The sequence below is a fragment of the Triturus cristatus genome, chromosome 4_2, assembly GCF_964204655.1.
Source record: "Triturus cristatus chromosome 4_2, aTriCri1.1, whole genome shotgun sequence".
Lineage (NCBI taxonomy): Eukaryota > Metazoa > Chordata > Amphibia > Caudata > Salamandridae > Triturus > Triturus cristatus.
In genome coordinates this window covers 284,055,071-284,079,473 of record NC_140586.1, presented here as the reverse complement: position 1 = coordinate 284,079,473, position 24,403 = coordinate 284,055,071, and the positions used below count along the sequence as shown (strand labels likewise).

General features: G+C 44.7%; 1 protein-coding gene across 1 annotated transcript in view; it reads right to left on the bottom strand.

The window, feature by feature from the left end:
• Positions 1–24,403, bottom strand: part of EDEM3 (ER degradation enhancing alpha-mannosidase like protein 3) — a 326,937-nt gene that overhangs the window by 227,166 nt on the left and 75,368 nt on the right. Inside the window, exon 3 of the mRNA XM_085601522.1 lies at positions 14,462–14,562. Coding sequence (XP_085457648.1) covers positions 14,462–14,562 — 101 coding nt within the window. The remainder of the gene's footprint in view (positions 1–14,461; positions 14,563–24,403) is intronic.

The following is a 24,403-nucleotide window of genomic DNA, read 5'->3' as shown; positions in this document are numbered from 1 at the left end:
AGCCCAATGACAGAATGTCCCAGAATGTTCTTAAAAACAACTAGAGCGCTTACTGTCTTCATTATGACAAAAGTATGGCACACCTGAAGCCATCTTGATTGGTATAAACTGGTAAAACTTAAAACATTTAATTTAAAAAGGAACACAATGAGGAGGTTCATTTTGCCATAGAAATTATGATTAATGCTAAAGAAAGAAAATGAGGGCACATTTTGAGTGACTTCTCAAATCCTCTTCTATTTCATTAAAAAATTCTGACATGCAGACTGAAACATGCACTTTTAATACCAGGAGCAGACTTCCATGGTGCAGTAGTTTTACTACAGTGATCTAATGAGCAACTAGAGTGCTAACATTCAGAATTTATGGCAAATGTGTGACATATCTGAATACCTTCATGATGGAATCAAAGTAAAAAACTGAAAGCATTTCCTACTGAGGAGACTGCAGTACATGAGGAAATTAGGAAACTTCATAACAAATAAATCTCCCAAGATGGCCACCGGAGACAAAAGAGCCCAAATGTAGCCCAAAATCACCCAGATGTAGCCCAAATATAGCCCAATGACAGAAGTGTGCAAAACACTTATTATTTTGTGTTTTTGCAGTGTTATATAGTGCAGACTTGTCAGGTATTGGAGTGCTTTACATGAGCATTGGTTACACCACACAAGAACAAATTAATTTTGGTTGTAGACATGGGGAGACTAAATGATTTGACCAGAATCACAGAATGTTGAGCTGAAGCAGAAACTTCAACCTGGTTCCCCAGTTGCAAAGTCTGCAGTTCTGGAAGTAACACCACATCCTCTCCCCTAAGTGCAACATTTAATCAAGTGGTCAACTGGATAAAAAAACATAAAGATAACAAATAATTTAAAAGTGCTTTGTCGCTATTTGAAAACTCAGAAAATATGTCCTTATTTTAGTCTTTTAGAGCACTAACCATAATTTTGATGCCAATAAGACCCTCTCATATATGTAATTTCTAAAGGAAATGCTCTAGGTATTACAGTTTTGATTACATCAAGATGATGTCAGGCGTTCCACACTTTTGTAATAAATATAGAATGTTAGCAATCTAGTTGTTCATTAGGATACTGTTGAGAGGCAGAGGCCAGGGGCACGGACTCTGAAAATTGAAGGCAGGTAGGAGGGTGCAAAGGCAACAATTTAACCACACTGAGCAGGCAGGAAGGGCCGTGGAAGCACAACAGACTATGGAGGGCAGTGGAAAGGGGGGCAGGGGCAACAAACCAACAATACAGGACTTGCAAGAGAGGCTGTTGGAGGGAAGATCTATTACGGGTCAAGGAAGCTAGGGGCGGTCCCCAGATCCCCGGGAGCCACCACAGAACTGAGCAGGAGAGTGAGTCAGGGACAAAAGGGGCACCTTAATTTGAGCCGGGGTGCCTAGGAACGCTTGCTCCAAAAACGAAGAAAACAGACATATGAGACATGGAATTGGAGGCAGAATACAATGGCAGTTTAATGAGAAGATGCAACTTCAAAGAAACCGCAGAATAGAGACATAAAGTACAAAATACAGAATCCAGATAATCATACAGCTGTCATAATATTCTCTGTATCTCAATTAATGTACTGACAGAGAGAGAGAGAAAACACATCTATAAATGCATCATGAGAAACAAGTTACACCAAGGAAAATGTTACCTAGGAACACTCACGTTTACTCTTAGAGCAAGCATTCCTGCAATTACAATACAAAATCTTTTAAATGCAAAAGTAAAGAGAACAATGGTTAAACATAACATGACATTTCATATAGGTAAAATAGAATAAGATACTTCAAGCAAAGCAGAGCAAGACATTTTAAGCAAAGGAAGACAAGAGCTCCCAGCTCTTGGGGAAAACCTGCACTGCCTGTTAACCTACATACATACGGCGAGGTAGTCCGTCGATATCTGTGGGTGCTCCCTTTTTATATCATTTTGTGGGCTCCTTTGCACGCTACATCTACCTACGTATGCTACCCAAAAGCTTCGTCTGCAGATTTTACCAGACAATTCGTCATTTACCCACTTAATGCTGACAATGGACTGGGTGAAAAGGTCAGTCTCTCAGGCCAATCGCTTATCGTAAGTTCCATAGAGCAAGCAGAAAATAATGGGTATTGTACGGGAATTCAATATATTCATGTATAAAATCTCCTCAGTTCTCCTAACTTGACGCTCTGCGGTTGCCACTTCCTTAAAAGAGGGAAACCTGCCCAGGAAGCAAGTACCAGTCCAGGATGCAGCCTACTGTATGTCGACAGCTTCAGGGGGATGTTGAACTTTGATACCGAGCACGGAGCACTCGGGTAGGGTGGGGGCTACTAGTTTGGATCAGAAGGCATCGCAGACCTGCCTTCAGACTGCTATGCACTAAAATTGCAGAGCTATGGTCAATTTAACAAAGAGGCCTACATATTGAACAGAAGGGCCTACACAGGGGTTTTATGCTGGCTGAGTGGTAAGGATGTCTCAGGATAATTATATAGCAACACAGGACCCGCTGGTCAATTTAATACGGCCTACAAATGCGGCTGGCAGGGCAAGGACAAGGGTCTCATACTTCAGGTGTGGACAGAACGGGCCAGGGTCCCCCTGTGATACAAAATCTACCCTCCTTCAAGGCTGTGGCAATGTAATAGACCATTGTGGGCAGAAGGAAGAGGCAATGGTAGTACAACCATACATGCCAACAGACCCGATTCAGCCAGGAAACGTCCAATTTTTTTAAGCTCAAATGGGCTTTATTTGATCTGTCTCCTGTCTACAATATCCTCTTTTTCAATGTAACTCAAAGGGGAAAATCAATACCCCAGTTTGTTTTCAAAATCTCCCTCTTACCAAGTTCAAAATGTTCGCAAGTATGGTACATTGGATCATGGAAGGAAATGGGATAGGGACATGGACTTGGATAACAGAGGACAGGAGGGACATGGAGAGGTGCACCAAACTGACCCTGCAGGGCAGGCATCAGGGTTTGCAGCAGCACAATACACCACACAGGGCATGCAGGACGGGAGTGCAGCACACCAATCCATAGAAAGCAAGAGGGAGGGGACAGGACCATGCACATGGACAACAGAGAACAGAGGGGCAAGAGGCAATGGTAGCTAGCTGACCATAATGGACAGACAGGAGAGAAAGCTGCAGCATAACAGACCATAAAGGGCAGGAGGGACGGATCAGGGGCATTACAATGGAACAGACAAGCCAGGAGGGAGGGAGTAGGGCTGGGGGCAAGGGGGCAGGGCAGGAGCAGCAAGATAGCCATGGTCAGGCAGGATGGGCACTAGAAGCAAGACACACCATGAAGAGCAACAGTGAGACTGTGATGGCATACACACAGACCATGGGGGGAAGGTGGGAGGGGGTCAGGGGCAGCTAACTGACCACACAGGGAAGGTGGGAGGGGCCATGGCAGCACAGAAGACCATGCATGGCAAGTGGGAGGGTTAGTGGCAGCACAATGGCTATGATGGGCAAGAAGGAGGGTGGAGGGGCATGCACAAAGGACGATGGAGGATAGAAGGGAGGGTCAGGACCTGTGCACAGACAAGAAAGTTCAGGGGAAGGGACCTCACAACAGACCACACGGGGCAGGCAGGAGGAGCAGTTGCAGCACAACAGACCAGGGAGGGCAGAAGGGTGTGGCAGTACAATGGACCATGTAGGACAGGAGGAAGAGGATAGGGGCATGGCATGTGGACAGGCAGGGTGGAGGTGGCAGGGACAGGTTACAGTCATCTGACAATGCTAGGCAGGTGGGAGGGGAGTGGCAGCTCAACAGAACACTCAGAGTAGATAGGAGTGGCAGGTCCATGGGACATGGTGAGCAAAAAGGATGGAGCAGGGGCATGCACAAAGACATCGGAGGGCAGGGGGAAGGAGAATAGGGGCAGCAAGCTAAGCACAGAGTTTAAGCAGGAGGTCAATGATGGGGCATAGAATTGGGCAATGGAGGGCAGGAGGAGTGGACTGGTACATCATACTAAATTGAGGGCAGTGGCAGCACATCAGACCATGCATGGCAGGAGGGAGGAGGCTAGTCCATGGATTCACACAACAGAGGATAGGGAGGAAGGGGATGGGGCAGCAAGCTAACTGTTCAGAGAAGGCGGGTATTAGGAACTTTATTGTTTTTAAAACATTGTGTCTGTGCGAACTACTTAAAATATGAACAAGTATGCAGCATAATCTCACTTTTATTCAGGAAGAAGAGGACGTTTGTGACTGTGACTCCGGGCTCACTTGGCAGAAACACCCCCTGACCCTCCACCCCCTATCGCAAAATGTAATGCCCGTGAAAAGGGTAGGTGAACACAGTGTTATATAGAACATAGTCCTGAGAGCACGATTGAAAATGAAAACTAGATATAGTGTATGGTATAAACTATGCACCAAAAAGTGTGATATAAGATGAACCGGGCGTGAAATATAATATGCAATACATTGTGCGCAATGACAGATTCATTGGAGAGCGCGAGATAGCACAGGCACTAGCGCGTGCTATGCGATATGCGCCTTGGAGTGTAATATGCACAGGGCAGTGTTGTGTAACCTAACTAGTCTCTAAAGTTGTAATATAAAATATGTGCTGGGGAGTGTAACGTTGCATATGCACTGTGACAAAGATATGGATCCCAGATTGTAATATGTATGGCATAGCACTGTGCGTTATAACATAGGCATCTAGAAAGGCACGTTAGATGGGGCAATATAACCCGTGCGAAGACAAGTGTGGCATGACATATTCACGGGGTGGTGTTACAGTGCACATGGGCTAGAGAGTGTCATAGCATATGCACTAGCTAGTGGAATACAACACAGAGGTGTGTGGCACTCGGCAGGCAATGGTGGGTGTAACACAGCATTGGGCTCTGTCAGGAGCACGCTGTGACTCTCAAGTGATGTTCGTCCCCTTTCCAGAGAGTAAAATAAAAAGTATTACACATCCGGCAGTGGATGTGTGTTTTATTAACCGTGAGGGGGGTTTCTTGCATAGTTTTGGTCGAATTTTTGTCGAATCCCCTTTGAATGGCTTGGTGTGCATGTGTATTAAATGTGCCCGTCAATAGCTACCCATGTTTGTATAAATAAACGACAAGGGTGTCTACCAGGATTAGGCACGGTAGGGCATCAGACATGTCAGAGCTTCACTAGTGGTGTAAATACATTCCACGTGGATTCATTGCATGCATAGTCGCCTTTTAATGAATATCACGCAAATCGTCATGGTGATAGGTACGTACGGTTTGTCCAGCATGTCCTAGGTGTGTCTATAAATATATATTTTTTAAAAATAATAAAAAACAGTGGCCGGCCCTGGGGATTGGGGTCAAAAAAATATAATTAGGAGACTGGCCCTGGGGGATGGGGTCATCAGGGCCAATAAATTAGAATAAGAAGGGGAACCAAACAGCCCCCCTTCTTAAAAAACTAAAATAAATAAAAGACTGGCATCGTGCCGGAGGCCATGCCCCCTCCGTGCAGCACTCTGCAAACGCGCCCCCAACAGGCATCTCCAGTATGCGCCAGGGAGCTGCGCTGCAGCCAGGTGTTCTGAGGCCAAGCCCCTTTTTACACCTCTCTGCAACGCAGCTCTGTGGCGCTTACTGGAGGTACCTAGTGGTCTAGTTTGACCGTAGGGACCCTTAGGATTCAGGGGGACTTAATCTCTCAACTTAGAACAGCCACAGGGCGCGTTTACACAGTGGTGAAGGGAGGGGATGGGGCCTGAGGTGACGTGTGCAAACACGCACTATGGCACGTTTTAAATTGGGGATATAATTTCCCTTCAATACTGAGGGCCCCTGGGGGCTAACTAGCCCACCAAGTGCTTCCAGTAAGCGCCACTGAGCTGCATTGCAGAGAGGTGGTCCAGGCCGTGCCACTTTTTACACCTCTCTGCAACGCAGCTCTGTGGCACTTACTGGAGGTACCTAGTGGGCTAGTTGGACCCTAGGGACCCTCAGGATTCAAATGAACTTAATCTCCCAACTAAAAATGGACACAGGGCGTGTTTACACAGTGGTGAAGGGAGGGGACGGGGCCTGAGTTAACGTGTGCAAAAACGCCCTGTGGCCTGTTTTAAGAGGTAGTTTTAATCCCCATGCCCTATTATACACTAGGGGCTTACAGAGGAGGTCATGCTAATCACAGGGGGACCCCAACGCATAATGTTCCCTAGTGTATGTAGGTGTTTTCACTGTATTCTAAGTGTCTTTTAACATAGCACTGGCTCTAGGACTGGTTAGTCAGACTCAGTTACCACCAGTATCCGTCTGAAAAAGTTGAGGGTACAGGATGATTTTGCAACAAGGCTTCTTTCTGCTCTTCTTTTTGTTCTTTCTGCACGTTATCCTTCTTCCTGCACTTATCTTCGGATTTGAGGACTTCTGTTGCTTCTTTCTGCACTTCTTTTGTTTCTTTCTGTGCATTTTTTCTTCTTTCTTCACATGTCCTATCTCTGTAGGCATAGTTAGAAATTAGCATTTAAAAACCTTTGAAATTCACAGAAAAAACCATAGGTTTCAGGCACGTTATAGTTAGGAATTAGCATTTAAAAAACCTCAGAAATTCACTGAAAAAACCATAGGTTTCAGGGGTGTTATAGTTAGCTGGACTTTTCACTTGTACAAAACCATTGAAATTCCCCCGTTATAGTTAGTTCAGCTAACTATAACTCGCGCGCCCGCAATGCACTGCTGATGACGTCACATATTACATCACTCATGACATGGTCAGTGACATCACTCATGACATCACTGATGACATCTCAAATGACATCACTGATGACATCACTGATGACATCATCCAGTGAATGTGTGTTTTTCTGAAAATTAAATATGTTTTATATATGTATATCTCAAGGTCGATGGAAGAATAAATGGGTATATAAGCACGGCACAAACTGCGTAAAGTGGGCGCGCGAAGCGCACCGCGTGCTCACTGTGCGCGAAGCGCACCGTGCGCGCACGGAACGAACTGCGTTAAGTGGGCGCGCACGCCACGAATGGCGTAAAGTAACTTAGCATTTAAAAAACCGTACAAATTCAATGAAAAAACCATAGGTTTCACACACGTTATAGTTAGGAATTAGCATTTAAAAAACCTTGCAAATTCACTGAAAAAACCATAGGTTTCACACATGTTATAGTTAGCTGGACATTTTACTGATAAAAAAACCAATGAAATTCCCCCGTTATAGTTAGTGCAGGCAACTATAACTCACGTGACCGCAATCCTCTGCTGATGCTAATATTAGACACTTATTTGCCCATGTCTTCTTCCATTAAATTTTAGCTATACATATATTACAAATATTTTTTTTTCATAAAGACACATATGTCATCAGCAGAGGATTGCGGTCACGTGAGTTATAGTTGCCTGCACTAACTATAACGGGGGAATTTTATTGCTTTTTTATCAGTAAAATGTCCAGCTAACTATAACATGTGTGAAACCTATGGTTTTTTCAGTGAATATATATATATATAATATATATATATATATATAAATATTTTATTTGATAACAGCGGATCGCCCACTGAAGTTACACCGGGGGTGGGGTGCTGAGCCTCGTAAGGAACCCCTGCTGATTCCACGAATAATCTCCCCCAAAAAAATGTGGGTAATTTCATGGCCCTAATACACCCTCACCCCTCATTTTAAGCATTCACAAGTGGTTAGGAAACCTCTCACCTGACCCCTTCACTTAATATTCACTCGTGTTTTCAACACCGGCAACCGTTTCCTGGTAACAAAATGCCGGCCGCAACTTTTCTCTCAAGGTGCGGCAAGCCAATCAAGATTTCGCTAGTGCGTGTGAATCCGCAGATTGCCCACGGGTAAATCTGTGGATAATCCAAATCCCCAAATGTACAAATTTGTTTTCAGCTAATATCTCCTAAACTACTGAACAGACCAACATCTAGCTTTCGGCCAAATTTGGTGTAATACCATTCCAGCAGTTCAGGCTGTAGGCTTGTTGAAAGGTCCTATGGGAATTAAATGGGAAACGCACCTTTTTGGACCCCGCCCAAATTTTTGAAAATTTCATGAAGATTCATCAAATGGCACCAAAGGCGTAGGCAAATGAAAATCACCTTTTTGATAGAAACTCAGTCCTAACAATATATAGATATATCAAGAGAGAGAGAGAGATAGAGAGATCGAAGCTTTCCATAAAGTAGTGGAGAGGCTTACATGTGCCTTCAGCAAAGAACAGTTCTGTATTTTATGTGCACGAAGCAGAGTCAGCCTAAAACCGTATTAAAAAAAACTGACCTCTTGGACCTGCTTTGAATTCCCCTCAATCTCTACACATTTTTGGCCCTTCCCTGCCGCAGGCACTTAGCCAACCCACACAAGTTAGGTAGAATTTTTATCGGGAGATCAAGGGGAACTTTGGGTGGTAGGAAATTTGTGCCAGAACGCTGATCCAACACGAAAATATGAGGAAAATGTGATTTTTTTTAAGCTAAATGTAAGGTTTACAGGTGATTCTGGGTAAGAAAACGTTGGCTTCCCTAGATGGTTGCTGAAACCAGGACCAAAAACGAAGGTGGCCCCCTTGCAAAACCAGGTTGTTTTGTGATAGATCATTTTCATGTGCCCACAAAACATGTTGGGTCCCTTCCCACTCATAAGTGAGTGGGTGGGCTCACTTATGTGGCCCACCCACATAAGTGAGGCAGCTTTTTTATCGCGAGACCTAGAGAAACGTTGGGTGGTAGGAAATTTGTGGCTGACTGCAGATTCCAGGACTTTTCCTCACATAAATGCACGGAAAATGTGTATTTTTTAGGCAAAGTTTGTGCTGTGCAGGGGATTCTGGATTTTAAAAAACACCTGGTTAAAGCCATGCATGTTACCCCACCCTGTCTAGTTTTCAAAAATGTGCTGTTTGTTAGGTTTCGATAAGTGTAGGCTGAGCTAGGTTCCAAAATCCAGAGCTACTCACACTGAATAAAACGCATTGTTTTTCAGTGGAAAAGTGCAATGCACCTACATTGCGTTTGGCTCCTTTTCATGTCATAGACACTTGGCCTACCCACAAAAGTTAGATCTGTGACTGGGGGTGAGTGTCTGAAAAGTTTCAGCACTCCCCCAATCATCTCCTTGTGTTTGCTTTGTTTGCCGTAAGTTGCCAGGGTATGGCCAGACGTGGGTCCCTTGCTGACTTTGCCACTGAATTCAAGCTAGCCTGGCTGATGAGGGTGGTCACACCGAAACCGGTCCCAGGATGCCTGTTTCCAGTCCAGGAAAGACCTTGCTTGGCAATTCGGGCAGTCAAGATTGATTTGCCTATGGATGGCTGGGTCTGACCTGGGTGGCAAAGTGAGCTAAATAACGATGATGGATTAAACTCAGATCTGTGACAGGGGCAAGTGTCTGAAAAGTGTCAGCGCTCCGTCCATCATCGCCTTGTGTTTGCTTTACCCACAAAAGTTAAGGATCATTTTTCTCTGGAGAAATGCAAGGAAAATATGCTTTTTAACTCCAAGTGGAGGTTTACAAAGCATTCTGAGTAAAAAAAAAATAAGGGGGGCCACGCTAGTCAGCCCACCCTGGATAGCCCTAGGTGTCTAGATTTTAAAACTGTACAGGATGACTAGGTTTCCATATGTGCTGGCTGAGCTAGAGCCCAAAATCTAGAGCTACCCACACTGGAAAAAAAAGGCTCAGTATTTGGTGGGAAAATGCAATGAGCACATGTTGCATTTTGTGCTGTTTTCTGTTGCAGGCACTAGGCGTACCCCCAGAATTGAGGTACCATTTGTATTGGGAGGCTTGTGGGAGCATAGAATAGTATCACATTTGTTATTACCAATTGGATTTCACTGCATTTGTGCCTTTCATATGTCAGCCAGTGTGTTTTTTGCTCTCTCTCTCACTCACTCGGGGGGGGGGGGTGGACCCTACTTAGATGTTACAGAGGGTCAGAGTGAGAGCTAAAAGGAAAATGGAGCCTCTGCTGGTTGCTGTGTTGTGGTAGAGGAGTTGGGTTAGAATAACGAAGAATGACAATGGAAGCTCTTATCGGGATATCCTTCGAGATCAGGCCAAGGATGGCTCAGGTTCTGACATAGGTGCTACCACTGGGTCGCCCATTAGGGTAATAGGAACAGGCACAGATCCCTGAGCCGGTGTGGAAAACTGTACCGGAACTGATAAGAGGCCGGGAATGGATCCCAAGAGGGCACACTGCATCTGGGGAGAACCTGCCCGGGGTAATCTGGTTGGAGGTCCCAGAGGATCCTTAGGGCCAGAAGGCACTGCAGATGAAGACAATATCACACAGACATTTTCAGGATGACCTTCCTGAAGGCAACTATCTGTTGGGGTGTGCTATGATCAACCGAGTAATTGGCTTTGAGGCCAGTCAAACTGGTATGAGGTTCGCCTTGAAGCCCTTGCGCATTTGTTTCAGAACTAGATTGGTGGGATGGGGTTATTTCACACTTTTATTTTTATGACTGTACTTTGACTTAGACTTTGATGTACTCAGAGACTTTAGAATGGGAAGTGGACCGTAGTAGCAGTGATCTCAAGATTGGGACGGCACTTAGAGCAAAAAGGGGACTTGTGCTTCGACCAGGACCTCTTCTTCTGCTCCCCATTGTAGAAATGTGCCTCCCTGTCCTGGATCAAATTTGGGGGCATACAGGAGCATTTGTCCCATGACTTGGTAATTGCTGGAGTCCTGAAACCAGAGATACCTAAGAGTGCAGGTCTGTAACCAACATCTGTTTCCTGCAGTCAGTGATATGGTTTGGAGCCTGTAGTTTCTGGAGGCTATATGGTTCTCAAGCACACTGTAGAAACATTTAGGGGTGGTAGGAAGACATATGAAAGCTTGGAGCGGAGCTTCGCATCAGCGTGTAAAGAAAGGAACTGAATTCAGCGCACAGCACTGGAACTTATATGTGGCTTCTCCTTCATAACTTCAGATCGGTGGGAGCACTGCTGTTAAGTTTATGAATCCAGTATAGAGCCTAGGCAATATTCCAAATATCAAGAATTTGAGGTTAAAAATATCCATCAGAAGAGATATTTCCAGGATTTAAATTACACATTTTACAAAAAAACTCTTTGGCTACCAAGGCACAAAAGCTTCTTGAAAAAGCTAAAGGCTGTGCAGGTGAAGAGGCCTATTCCTAAAATGTATAAAGATGCTGTCACCGTTTGTATGTTGCTTTTTATTTTATTCACTTTTTGGCTGCGTGGCTGATGTTTATTAAACCAGAGAGCTTGAAAGTTGTTTTTTTTCTAGCTTAATTCCCTCAATTGCCAATGTTGCTCCAAGAGACCAGGAAATAAACCAGGGCAGGAGAATAAAATGTTGTAATAAACAGACTATGCCAATAAGTGTTTCATGCCATATATTTACTGTACAACAGAAGCAAACATTATTACTTTACTAAAGGCCTTCTGAACAATTATTCTAGCAGAATGGAGTAAGATGTTTCTTTCTTTGATAGAACTCACAATCTAAACTCTGTTAAAATGCAAACACTCAAACAGAGTTTGTCTGGCAAGTAAGTTGAACTGATTAACTACGAATAGGCCTGATTTGTAATTTCTTATGTGGCACCACTTCAGGGACTATTGGGAGACCAAAGCAAACCTCAAGAGTCAGACTGAGGACTATGACAGAAGATTTAACACCTTCTTTCCCTTTAAGGTTCAGACTGGGCATGAAGAAACAGGAAACAAAATCCTCAGACATCAGGTCTAAACGAATTCTCCAATTTGCCAAGACATTTTGATGCACCATTTCATTTTTTTTTAATCTCTCTCTGTTGTGCAATCTTTTTATACATTTCTTTCTTTAATTCCCCTCCTTGAGCACCATCCTTAATAGGACAAGTACGCCAGCAAAGATGACCTGGATTGCAATGAATCAATTATTTACTTCTTTGGGTCCTACCGAGATGCTTCCAACTGCTGCCATGACTTGGATGAGCTAGAAAGTTAGGAAGAGTCATTACCTGGCATGTCTATAAAGTAGAACAGATTAAGCGTCAACAATCAAAACCAAGGACCAGAACTCTAATTTAGGGTTCTACATTTGAGGCTACTGTGCAAGGCTAGCATTTCTATTTAGCTTCTGAAATATCTGCTCCCTTATCTGTAGAAACAGAGACCCTAACCGAAGTCAGCATAAATATCCCTTTGCACTTTTGGCATGCTACTGATCAACTTTGTATACAAGTATTGGTCTTGAACAAACTCCAGATATATGGTATAGAATTTATTGAAGCTTAAGGGCCTGTGGCATTTATAATGTTTCCTATTAAAGATGTTTGGATACTATTATTGAAACCTAGGAAAATAAAATAATCCATCTTGGACCACTTATGTGACTAATGAAATAAAACTACTATTTTACTTTATCAAAAGACAGTGCAAAAGTAAAGTCCCCAAATCAAATACATTCAAAATGACAAGGAAAAGATGTCAGATGAATTGCAGCTAGCAGCTTTTTCTAATTGAAGAAAGGTGTGTTAACATATATAATATAAAAACGAATGTATTTTGTAGACTTTATAATTTTGTAATATTAGTATACTGGTTATCAACAAACATTTTTTTTTAATTATCTTGGTAAACTGAAACCTTGATGACCCTCAATGTTATGGTAGAAATAAAGAACACACAATAGCTGAGATTTGAGGCGAAGTGACTATAATCCAAAGGAGATCATTTAATTAGCTTTAAAGGTTAAAATATATTAGTGAGAAAATATGAATTATAGGAGAGGCATCAGCACACATTCTGGGTATAGACGTCCCACTTTGTTTGTAAAACAGGGCCATTACCGTCTGCCCTGTATCCACTTTACAACCATTTAAAATGGGACTTGAAAACTCTGAAACATATATAGTCACCTTAGAATAAGATGCATCTAAACAGATAGGTCTAATAAATTATGAAACCACCATTTGAATTCCACTTCTCGATCTGAAAAAGGGTCCATCAATGGATGAAATGTGTCTGGGTGCAATGCGGACCACTAGATAAGGTGGTTATTTCATCAATGAAACTGATAGGTTTGTTCAATGAATGAAATTACATGTGTTTGTTGGTAACATTTAGGCATATTTGATGTATAATAGTTTTATGAAACCACCATTTTAATTCTACTTCTCGATCTGAAAATAGAACCATCATTGGATAAAATGTGTCTGGGTGCAATGTGGACCACTAGATAAGGTTATCATTTTGACAATGAAACTGATAGGTTTGTTCAATGAATGAAATTACATATGTTTGTTGGTAACATTTAGGAATATTTGATGTATAATGTTAAATATCCTAAAATCACTAGAAAGATTACAATTCACTTAGTGCGTTGGTCAGGAACTGCATTAATCAGAAAATTATATCAGCAAAGGGATGTTCCTACTCTCTCTTTTTTTTAGCCTCTTGTACCATCACAGACTGGAAATGCACCAAGGATAATAAAGGGTGGTCTACGCAGCACAACCATGGACTCTAGTCTTTAATATCACGGATCTGAATCATAATCCACACTGCAGTACATAATTCCTGCATCCATTTCAAATTGCTCTAACTCAAAATGACATACCACATTTTTTTAGGAGATGAAGTAGCAGTGGCAACCACTTTGTTCCCTGATTTCAGAAGATGAAGCTTGTTGCTGTGCTGCTGAAGCTGAATACTAAATCACAGACCGGCTATAAATGTGCACAGGAAGGCTTGGAAGAGCCGCTTCTGCAGGTTTTGCCGGATTTGTACTCCTACAACCTGTGCTGGTCAAATGTAGAGGGAGCTCACTTAGTACTTCAGGGAACTAGTCTCAATGTACATGTTCCCAAGGTACAAACTTGTCTAATTATTTAGTTAATCTAGAACTTTGGAATCTTGCCAGCTTTTGGCACACCAGCTGTTAAACACCAAAATTAATTGAATCTAAGATGCATAGTTTGAGACACTATGGTAATTTTTCTTCGTCAGAGCTATTCAAACAGTAAAAACACTAATGCTTAATAGTACTACCTACAAAATTTTACATTGCAGTAACTGTTTTGATCACATGCAGAAATATTGTGTTAATATTAACTTGTCACTCTGTTGCGTTTGTTTTCAGTCAATGAAGTGACCAGAGTGACCATGAAAGCTAGAGCATACAATCTGTAAACCCATTAACAGCGGTCTGCCGCAATACATACAGTCTGCGACAGACATAGCAACAGAATGTCTGATGAACAGTATATAAGAAAGGTGTCCTAATTTTTGTTCAAAGATGTAAGGTTACGAACTATAGCATACTCCTATCAGTCTCACTGGGAAGATCTACATTCACGAGTCAGTTACTTTTTTGCATTTTCTTATGAATATACCGATTTGTGAAAAATGATCCAACCGGCTTTTCAAATTTCATTCTTTACCAGGAAAACTCAAGAAAAAGAAATACCAACTTTCCCAGGGCATCATCTACATCCCCTCGACTTGGTTCCTGACCTCGGACTCTCCCACGGCACGTTAAAGGCATGAGTTCATCAGCTGGGTATGCATTATCCTGCAGAGGAGAAGAAAAGAAAGAAACAGATCAGCAGTAGCTGAAAGAAAACCACTTTTTTCAAGAAACCAAGAACTTTTCAGATAACTGTTGTGTTAAGTTAGGAAATTTCAATATCCACAGGGGAGACATCAGCAACACTGTAGCCAAAAATATTGCTTCTCTCTTGTAGGCTCGAAATGCCTCAAACAATATTAAATCCAAATCTTCACCGCCCCTCACCCAGTAATAAAAGCTCCACAGTAGCCCAGATCACCACCAAAGAAGGATAATGAACTACTAAGAACCCTGTGCTAGTTCGTTGATCAGACCATCCATTGATTGCCTTTGAAATTCATTTTTCTAATACTACAATAAAAGTTAACGCAAATTAACCACAATTAAATGCCAGAAACCTAAAGTCAATTTACTCAGCTGCTCAGAGTATGAATGTTGCTAATAAATTACTGGTACATTCAGACAAGAGAGTTGAACTACTAAACAAGATCGTCACCTTCTCTGTTCTAGATGAAGGAACTCTAATAATTCTGAAAATTTGAAAAAAATCTTTAGCTTGGTTCTATAAAGACCTCAATCAAGAGAGAAAAAAAGATAGGTTATAAGACTGGATATGGTGACATAAACGATCTATTCCTAAACAGAGCACTCTAAAAATTAGCCAGAACTACTTACAGAAAAACATTCTCTTAAGAGCAAAGCCTTCTTTAGAATTATTATTATTATTTTTTTTTTTTTTTTTAACGCTTACGGACGCTAAATGCAAACCAAATAAGGTGTTTTACTTGATTCGTAATCATTCCCAAACCACCTCAACAGGCTATATTGGACTCATCAAAATGTGATCAATTTTTTACTTATTTGAAAAAACTAGGAAAGGTCAGAAAACATGTTATTGATTGCAGATAATACAGCCAAAATAGAACTGCGATGGAAACTCATGACAATTTGAGACTCCTTTGAGAACCTTTCAGACAACACTCTAGGGAAAAATACTCAAAAAACAAATGTTATGTTATTTCCACTTGTAACGCGCTCGGCTACTCTGGAGTGTCCCGGCGCGAACCAGAGTGATACAATGCCAATCAAGCAAAGAGAAATGTTTTAAGCTTCCTTTTGAAGACTGCGAGCTCCTGAGTGAGGCGTAGATCAAGTGGGAGGGCATTCCAGGCCCTGCTGGCCCTAACCACCAGAGAGCAGCCCCCAATCCTCTGCAGTTTATAACGCGGAATCAGCGCCAGGCCTAAAGAAGCCGAGCGCAGAGTCCGCGCGGGGACATAGTGGCAAAAGCGTTTCTGGAGATCTAAAGGACCCTGGCCATGGAGGGCACGATGAGCCAGAACTAGAGATTTAAATTTGATTCTGGCTGCAACCGGAAGCCAGTGAAGAGAGTGTAGATGGGCCGTGACACTCTTCCTTGAAGAAATACCCAGAAGTAGTCTGGCCGCCGTGTTCTGGACCACCTGCAGTTTTTTGATCAAGTAACCCGGAGAGCCCACGTAAAAGGGAGTTGGCATAGTCTAGTCGAGAAAGAATCAGAGCACAAGTAACTGTGACTCTGGCTGCATGCGGAAGAAAAGGAAAGAATTTCCTAAGTGTTTTGATGAGACCGAAGCAGCAGCCAGCAGTTTTCTTGATATGGGTGGAGAACAAGAGATTCTCCTCGAACCAGACCCCCAAGTTCTTAGCGGGCTGTCCCTCAGCGAGAGGTAGGGGAAGCTCTAGAGGCCACAGCTGTTGACGAAAGTCAGCGGAAAAAGTGCCGAAGAGCAGAACCTCATATTTCTGCTCATTACATTTGAGCGGAGCACCAGCCAGCCAGGTGAAGATGGAACGAAGGCACTGTTGGGCCACAAAAGCCGAACTGGGGGCCTTATCTCAAGTAAAGAGAAGTTGAGTGTCATCAACATAGGCCAAAACCTTGGCCCCAAGAGCTTCAGCCAGATGGATCAAAGGCATAACATAAATGTTAAAGAGCAAAGGGCTAAGGGAGGAGCCCTGCGGGACACCCGTGGTGACCGGGTGGGGGGTGGAATAGAAGGGGGGGGAGCCAGATCTGCTCAACCCTGTCAGCTAAGAAGGACCTAAGCCAGCCCCATACGGTCCCAGACACGCCAATCTCAGTGAGACGGGTGAGCAGAAGATCGTGCAGGACCGTATCAAAGGCTGCCGAGAGGTCCAGCACAATCAGAGCTGCTCTGCCCCCAGCATCCAAGCAAATCCGAATAGCCTCCACAACCTCGACCAAGAACGTCTCAGTGCAGTGGCCCGCCCGAAACCCAGATTGCGCTGGGTGCAAAATTGCCTCCGCCTCCACAAAGTCAGACAGTTGTTTATGCACCACCTTCTCGCAAACCTTAGCAATGGCTGGCAGGAGGGAGATGGGTCGATAGTTGCCTGGATTTAGGGGGTCTAGGGAAGGTTTTTTAAGTAATGGTAGAATCTTGGCCTGCTTCCAGACCTGCAGAACCACCTCAGACTGAAGAGAAAGATTAATAATCAGGGTGACTTCAAGATAAATGCTCTCCGCTACATCAGCCAGGAGTCTGGCTGGACAAGCGTCTGCAGGGGACCCTGATTTGAGCCCTCTGAGTAATTTAAGAGTTTCCACAGGGTGGACAGGGCTAAAAACAGACAGCAAAGTAGGAGGAGCTGCCTGTACCATCCGAGCCCCAGTCCGAGCGTCAGTATCAGGAGAGAACGAGGTCTGAATAGCCAGATTTTATCCCTGAAAAACCCGGACAAGGTATTGCACCAGTCAAAGGAGGAGGGAGTAACACTTGTTTGGGCTAACAGGGAGGTGAAGCTCTGCACTATGGAAAAGATTTCTTTCGAATAGTTCCTGGCCGCATCAATGCGAGCTGCATAGAAATTACCTTTAGCCACGGAAATAGCGCCATAATAAGACCTTTGCATCCTTCTGAGAATGACTTTAGCCATAGGGCAATAGTTACTCCTCCGCCAAGTCCGCTCCAAAATTTTGCACTCATGTTTGAGCGTTTTTAGGGCGGGAGTAAACCAAGGTCTAGAGGGGGTGACTCTAGTCGGTCTGATGGGCCGGCGAGAGGAGATGGAGTTCACTACACCGGACACACAACCCGTAAATTGACATGCACTCCTCCAGACCTCCCGACAGCACGGGTCTGGCCATATCCAGAGCCCGAGCAAATTCTAGAGGGTCCACTTTCCCCAGAGCAGGTTTCGCCGAGCTCAGCACCCGAGCATCGGCCCTAGAGACGGTCCAAGAGAAGTAGGATATGAAATGATCAGACCACGTCACTGGGAGAGGGTCTGTGACCAGGATAGGGAAATTGGAGCAGATGGGGTCCAATATGCGACCAGCCCGATGAGTGGGGAGGCCAACGTGCTGAACAAGCTGGGCAGTATGAAGAATGTCCAACATGTCAGCCGCCTCCCCATCCTCAGGCATATCCACATGGAGGTTCAAATCGCCCAACACAAGAAAACTAGAGAACCTGACCGCCCTCGAAGTGAGAGCATCTCCCCAAGCCTGAAGAAATGGACCGGATGGTCCCGGCGGCCAATAGATCAGGGTAGCCCCAAGTGTGAAATGGGCTGACAGACGGGCACTAAAGTTAAGAGCTTCGCATCCAGCCCAGTCCTCTGAATTGCCCAGATGAAGGTCCCATTTATCTTTGTATACAACTGCGACCCCCCCCCTCCCCTTGACCCCTGGCGGTCGACTCTAAGAATTCTATAGCCCACCGGGGTAGACAGAGCAACTGTGGGAGCAGAAAAAGGGTCAAGCCAGGTCTCAGTGAGAAACAGCATGTCTAGGGAGGCATCCTCCAGCAGGCAGTAAACGTCCTCATGATGTTTCTTTAGAGAGCGGACATTGATTAGTGCTGCAGAAAGTTGCACCGAATTATCCCTCTCCTTGAGGCTACGAATGCCTTTAGAGACCAGGCCACAACCCTCCCTTAACTGGAAGCCACAAACACTGCACAATTCAACCGGCCTCTTTGCCACATCCAAGGAATGAGGGGGATGACAGGCCGCTGCCTCCAAGTCTCTGAGAACATCACCAGAGTAGAAAACCCGTGGAGTGAGTTCACCAGAAACTGAGGCTTCTATCGTAGCTTCCCTGGCGCTGGACGCTGACGGGACGCGGACGGGCGCAGACGGGCTTGCCTTAGGCGCGCCCGCTGCGCGCGTCCGCTGCGCGTCCGTTCTGCGCGCATTAAATGCGGCCTGGAGCCAAAAGTCTAGGGCGCTAACCGGCTGCAAGCAGCAAGATGGCGTCCCGAGGATGGAGAAGCCCTCCGCCCCCTCGAAGGGATCACCGCGCCGGTAAGGTAGGAGTGTAAGAAATGTGCAAATAGGCAAAGGATTTCGTTTTTAAAGTGCGGGTATTAGAAAGTTAGCAGCGTAAACAGCAGCAAGCGGAGAGAATACAAAAAGCTTCTAAATCATTAAAATCAGTTTCTATAAGAACACATCACATTTAAAACACGCAGTCGCTTCAAAGCGAGTCTCACTGGTAAAGCCGAGTAAGCCCTCAGTCCCTAATCTCATGATTATGTCTTAACCAAAACCATAGATCCATACAGCTTTTTTTCACGGGGCAAAATAGTGTTATCTGCTCTTGGGAAAAGAGAATGTTTTCCAATTGCAGGACAGGTCATTACCTCGGTTAAACATTTTGAAAAAACAGAAGAGCTTGACAATTTCAGGTTTGTAACTGATCAACACTTTCTGTGGCAAAACAAAAGAGTATTGTCATTGTACAGTTGAATTTAACACATGAATATTAACAACTTGCTGGGCCCAAAGCAATCTGGGTTGATAGAGGAACGCGGCAGTAAAACGGCATTCATGTCTGTTACTGATGTGCTTTTAAGGGAAATGAAAAAGGTATTACGCATCCTACTTCAACTGTAGGCTCCTAAAAGAAGCTTCTCACACACTTGATGCAAAAAATCTCTTCCATGTACTCCAGATAAAGGACAGGCATAGAAAGCACTGGATTTAAAGGCATGAAGTAATACAGAGAGACAGAGATCTTAATCAGTAGAAAGGGCAAACAGTACACATGAATTAAAATACCTCAGGATTCCATACTGGCTCCTACTCTCCTCACTTTTTATGCAGTACCACCCAGACTTATCAGGGGAACAACGTCTAAATATTGACCAACATGCTGATATTCAGCTAGATCTAAAAAGAAATCTCTAAACAAGATTCTAACAGTTTAAAGAAGAGACTCAAGGTGACTGAACATATGGGTAACCTAACACTTTTTATAACTAAATCCGGATAAACTGAATTTCTTCCGACCTTCCCAAACAAATTATACTCCTTCTCCAAAAAGGACCATTTAATAATGTCACAATAAATACTCAATAGCAACTACATTCCCTTTACAATCTTAAACATATGGTTTCAGAACAACAGCTACCAATGTTGGTTGAATATGGTCATCTGTAGTTTGGAAAGTGGATTCACTAACAGGCCTTCAAAAAAGTACTATGAATCCCCTTAAAGTTGATCTAAGCGCAGCTGTGCAACTCATTACAAATATTAAAGCGAAAGATATGTTGCCATTACTAAAATCCAAGAAATGCCACCCAATGTAGGTCCGCAAAATTAAGTATGGTGTGCATACTTAAACAGATTTTAATTGTCATTTTCAAACAACATACAATAGTTCGATGTCGGTGATAGCCGTATTATTCTTTACTATATTGATAAGCAATATGGTCCAGTTCAATGTAACTGGGTAACATCATGCTATCACAGTACAGGATTCCCCCAGTATTTCAGGGGATGTTGAGGCATATATGGTCAGGTTGGCCCATCTAATTCTGAAATCGCATCCCCTCCTCCCCCTTTCATCTCCCACTCCTCGCAGCAGCAAAGTATATAGTCTCAGGAGGGCACCCCCACTCTCTAAGCAGTCACACCTCTGCCCTCAGGCCATACATCTACTCTGTCCAACCCCATCCGCCACTGGTCAGATTACAAAGGCAGGTTGAGGTGTTCAGGGTCATCAGAGGCATCATCTTCAGGGTTCCTCAAACAGTCCACCAGCCCTTCACAGGCCATGTCCACAGAGTCATGACCTCTCTTCACTTCCCATAATAGCACTGCTCCCTCATAACTCATCCACGTCAGAAAGGTCTTCCTCCAAAAGGGCATCTGGGGACTGGTAGATGACTTCCACATTATTTTTCCCATTGTAAGGTATGCCCCAAGTAAGAAATAGTAGTTGATAAGCTTAAATCTGGCACGGCGAGATACTGTATAGACATTATTCAATATCTTTGTCCAGTGTGTCTCTGGGAGCGGTGCCTCAACATCATCTTCCCATCTTTGGCGCAGCTCATCTAATGGTGTGTGAATGTTGGTGTTCAATGTTCTATATAGGATCGTAATTGCATGAGCTATTCCAGAAGTCAAGCATAGTGTTTGGCTGCACATGTGAACGGGGGGCTCTGCCGTTCCTGTCTTCCAGTGCTTCCTTATAGTACACGACAATGCACGGTGTAAATGGATGTGACCCGGAGGAATCCCAAAAAGCCCAACAAGCTCCTCGAAAGGAAGGAGTCTGCCATCCCCGTAAAGATTGCCCACCCCGGCCACGCACATCCCCACCTATCCTCGCATCCCCAGCAATGCTCCTGTTGTATTAGTGCATCCCAGTGCCCATAGTGGCAAATCAGGTGCGTATGGTAGGTGAGAACGGGTGCGCAGAAAATCACGTTGCCAAGAATGATGCACCGCCGCCAACTCACTAGCAGCAACTGGTAGAGGGCGTTTGGGCGTCAGTAGCATCCAAGATAGTACATGAGTACTAGGGGTATCGCCAGGGTCTACCTCATCAGGATGGAGCAGGGCATAGAACCATTGATTAAACCATTGCAGTTGGGCTACCAGGTAGTATACCTCAAAATCTGGAGCCGCAAGGCCTCCATCATCTGTGGGCTACACAATTTAGTCATTGTTACTCGCCTCCTACCACCCCCCCAGGTCAGTCCCACCATTAATGAGTTCAGTTCAACAAAGAGGCCTTGGGGATTATAATTGGTAGAGTGGCAAAAAATAGAGCAGGCAAGGTAATGCCACCATCTTAGCCACTGCCATCCAGCCCGCCTCCGAAAGGGACAGGGTCTTCCACAAGCCAATGCTGGTGCAGAAGACACAAATCGCTGCCCTGACATTGCCATCTAGCACATCGCTAGTAGCGTGGTATACCTTCACCCCAAGGTATTTCATACAGTGGTTTTCCCACATCAACCCCGTATATCGTGTGGTTGGGGCAAGTCCAGTTTCAGTGGGAAGGCGAGTGACTTGCCAATTTATATGCAGGCCTGACATGGAGTCAAAGCGGCCAAGTAAGGAAATCGCCCCAGGGAAGTCCCTCTCAGCGTTAGCCAGGAAGAGGAGCATGTGGTCGGAATACAATGCAATTTGATGATAGGTTCCCAACCGGAGCACTCGTCTATAGTTTCTGCCCTTGCATACAACAGTCCAGAGGTTCAACCGCTATCACAAAAAAGAGGGGGGGGGGGAAAGAGTGGACAACCCTGCCGAATTCCCCTTCCAACCTCATACGCGTTGGATATTGTTTTACCCGAGCATTCGTGCGCTGTGGTGCCAGCATACAGGAGCCTAGTCCATTCAATAAATCCTGCACCTAAGCCCATTTCCCCCATCACTTGGTACCTAAGCCCATTTCCCCCATCACTTGGTACAGATAGTCTCACTAGAGGCTGTCAAAGGCCTTTTCCATATCAACAAATATTATCAATGCCCCACCGTCCTCCGGTGTCCTGGAGTGCAATATGGAGAACAATCTCCTAATATTCATTGCAGTGTTCCTCTCTGGGATAAACCCAGTTTGATACTTGTGAATGAGCGTGGGCATGTTGGGGAGGAGGCGGGAGGCTAGAATGCCACTCAATATTTTACAGTCCACGTTAAGCATGGACAGCGGGCGATAGGCTTGGATGTCCCGGGTGATCACCAAGGTCTCAGAATAGGAACCACTAGTGCTTCACTCGTGGTTTTCGGCAGTCGGACAGTTTCTTGTGCCACACCCTAGACTTCCACTAACCTAGGCACTAGTCCATCTATGAATTGGGCGTAAAGATCTGCAGGGAAGCCGTCTGTTCCGAGCACCTTCCCTCGAGCCATGGTTCGCACAGCAGCCTGTATTTTGTGTAAATTGATTGTGCCTCCCAGCTCTGTGGCTTCCTCCACATCAATATGTGTCAGAGTCGCCATTCAAAGAGAATTAGTCAGGGTCCTCACTGGGGGACCAAGAGGGGGCGCTGTATAGCCCTCGCACCGTTCATTAAACACTGACTGTCAAAATAAGCTCTCCCCTGTCAGTGATGCCACCTTAAGGATCCCATAGGAATGGGGTTAGCAAGCCAGGCCAAAAGCGTGCCAGACTTACCACATTCCGCATGGGTCCTGACCATGTACTCTCGATAGTCAGAACAGCGAAGCTTCTCTATGTATGGTGCCAATAACTCTTCGCTTCTAGCACCCCCCACCCCCGCAAACAGGGAGTTTGTTGATTGTGCACTGTCAGCAAAATAATTTGTGATAGCTTCCCCTATGGAGTGTTGAAATATTGGGTCGCCCAGGATTTCGACACGCAATCGCCATTCAGGAATACGGGGGCGTTCTCTATGCCAGTCATGCGCAACAAGCACCGGGTTTTGATCCGACAATATGCGGCAAAGATATTCTATATGTCGTACAGTACTGTGCTCGTCTACGGTCTGTGTTAGGGGAGTAGAGTCCAATAATAGTTACGTCTTGTCCCGCAAGCCTACCCGTGATAAGTACATAGCGGCCATGTGGGTCGATGAGTTCCCTCGTCAACTGAAATGGGACGCCTGGTATAACCCATATCAAGACACCACGTGTGTGGGCAGAGTATGTTGTAGCATAGAACTGCCTCCTCCAATGCTTATGAAGTGGCATCTGCTTAGGGGCTGTCAGATAGGTTTCTTGTAGTATGGCAATGAGGACCCCTCTCCTCTTTAAATAGGCATGCACCTTATATCTTTTCATCATATTTTTGAGGCCCCATACATTCCAACTAATAAAGGAGTAGGTTAAGGGGGCTGCCACGGCCAGAATACACAACAGATCCGAGGAGCATCCTTCCAAAGAAACTAACAGTGAGGAATACTTGCCCCCATACAAATTCATAAGCAGCTGAAGAGAGGAGACGGGAGTAACCCCTCAGAATACCCCAAGGAAAGAACCAACAGTAACTCCAACACCCAGACCCCAGGACAAGAAACAAACATATCCCCATCCAAACTATCAGACAACATGTCAACTTCTGCTCAAGTGTCATTTGAGCAGCGCAACAACTGAGTGGGTGCTTACACTCCGGTACATCTCAACTTCACCCGACCACCCAGAAGAATGATGGTCTACGCTGCACTGTATGTAGCTTTTCTATCTTGTCCCCAACAGACATCATTCCACAATTGCAGGTATGAACTTTCTCAAAGCAACCAACCACCCCGCCCCCCGCCCCGCCCCCCCACTTCCCCCCGCACCGCTTTTGCTGCATTTCTACTGCTTTGGAGCCCTCTAGTTTCAAACTAGTATACTGCGGTCTCTGCAATTAATTACTATTTAGTGATGGATGCTCCGGACCCAACTGGGCCACAATAAGCCACCGAGTATGCCCTTTTGGCCATCCACACATCCTTTTGGCAATCCACAGCCCCCAGTACCTACTTCATCTTTCCTTTTGGTAGCATGGAGGACCTCATGTGTTTTCAGTTCACTGTTCAGTACACATTGCTGTATGCTATGTAGTGGCCAGCTGGTTTGCAGTGAAACTACGAGC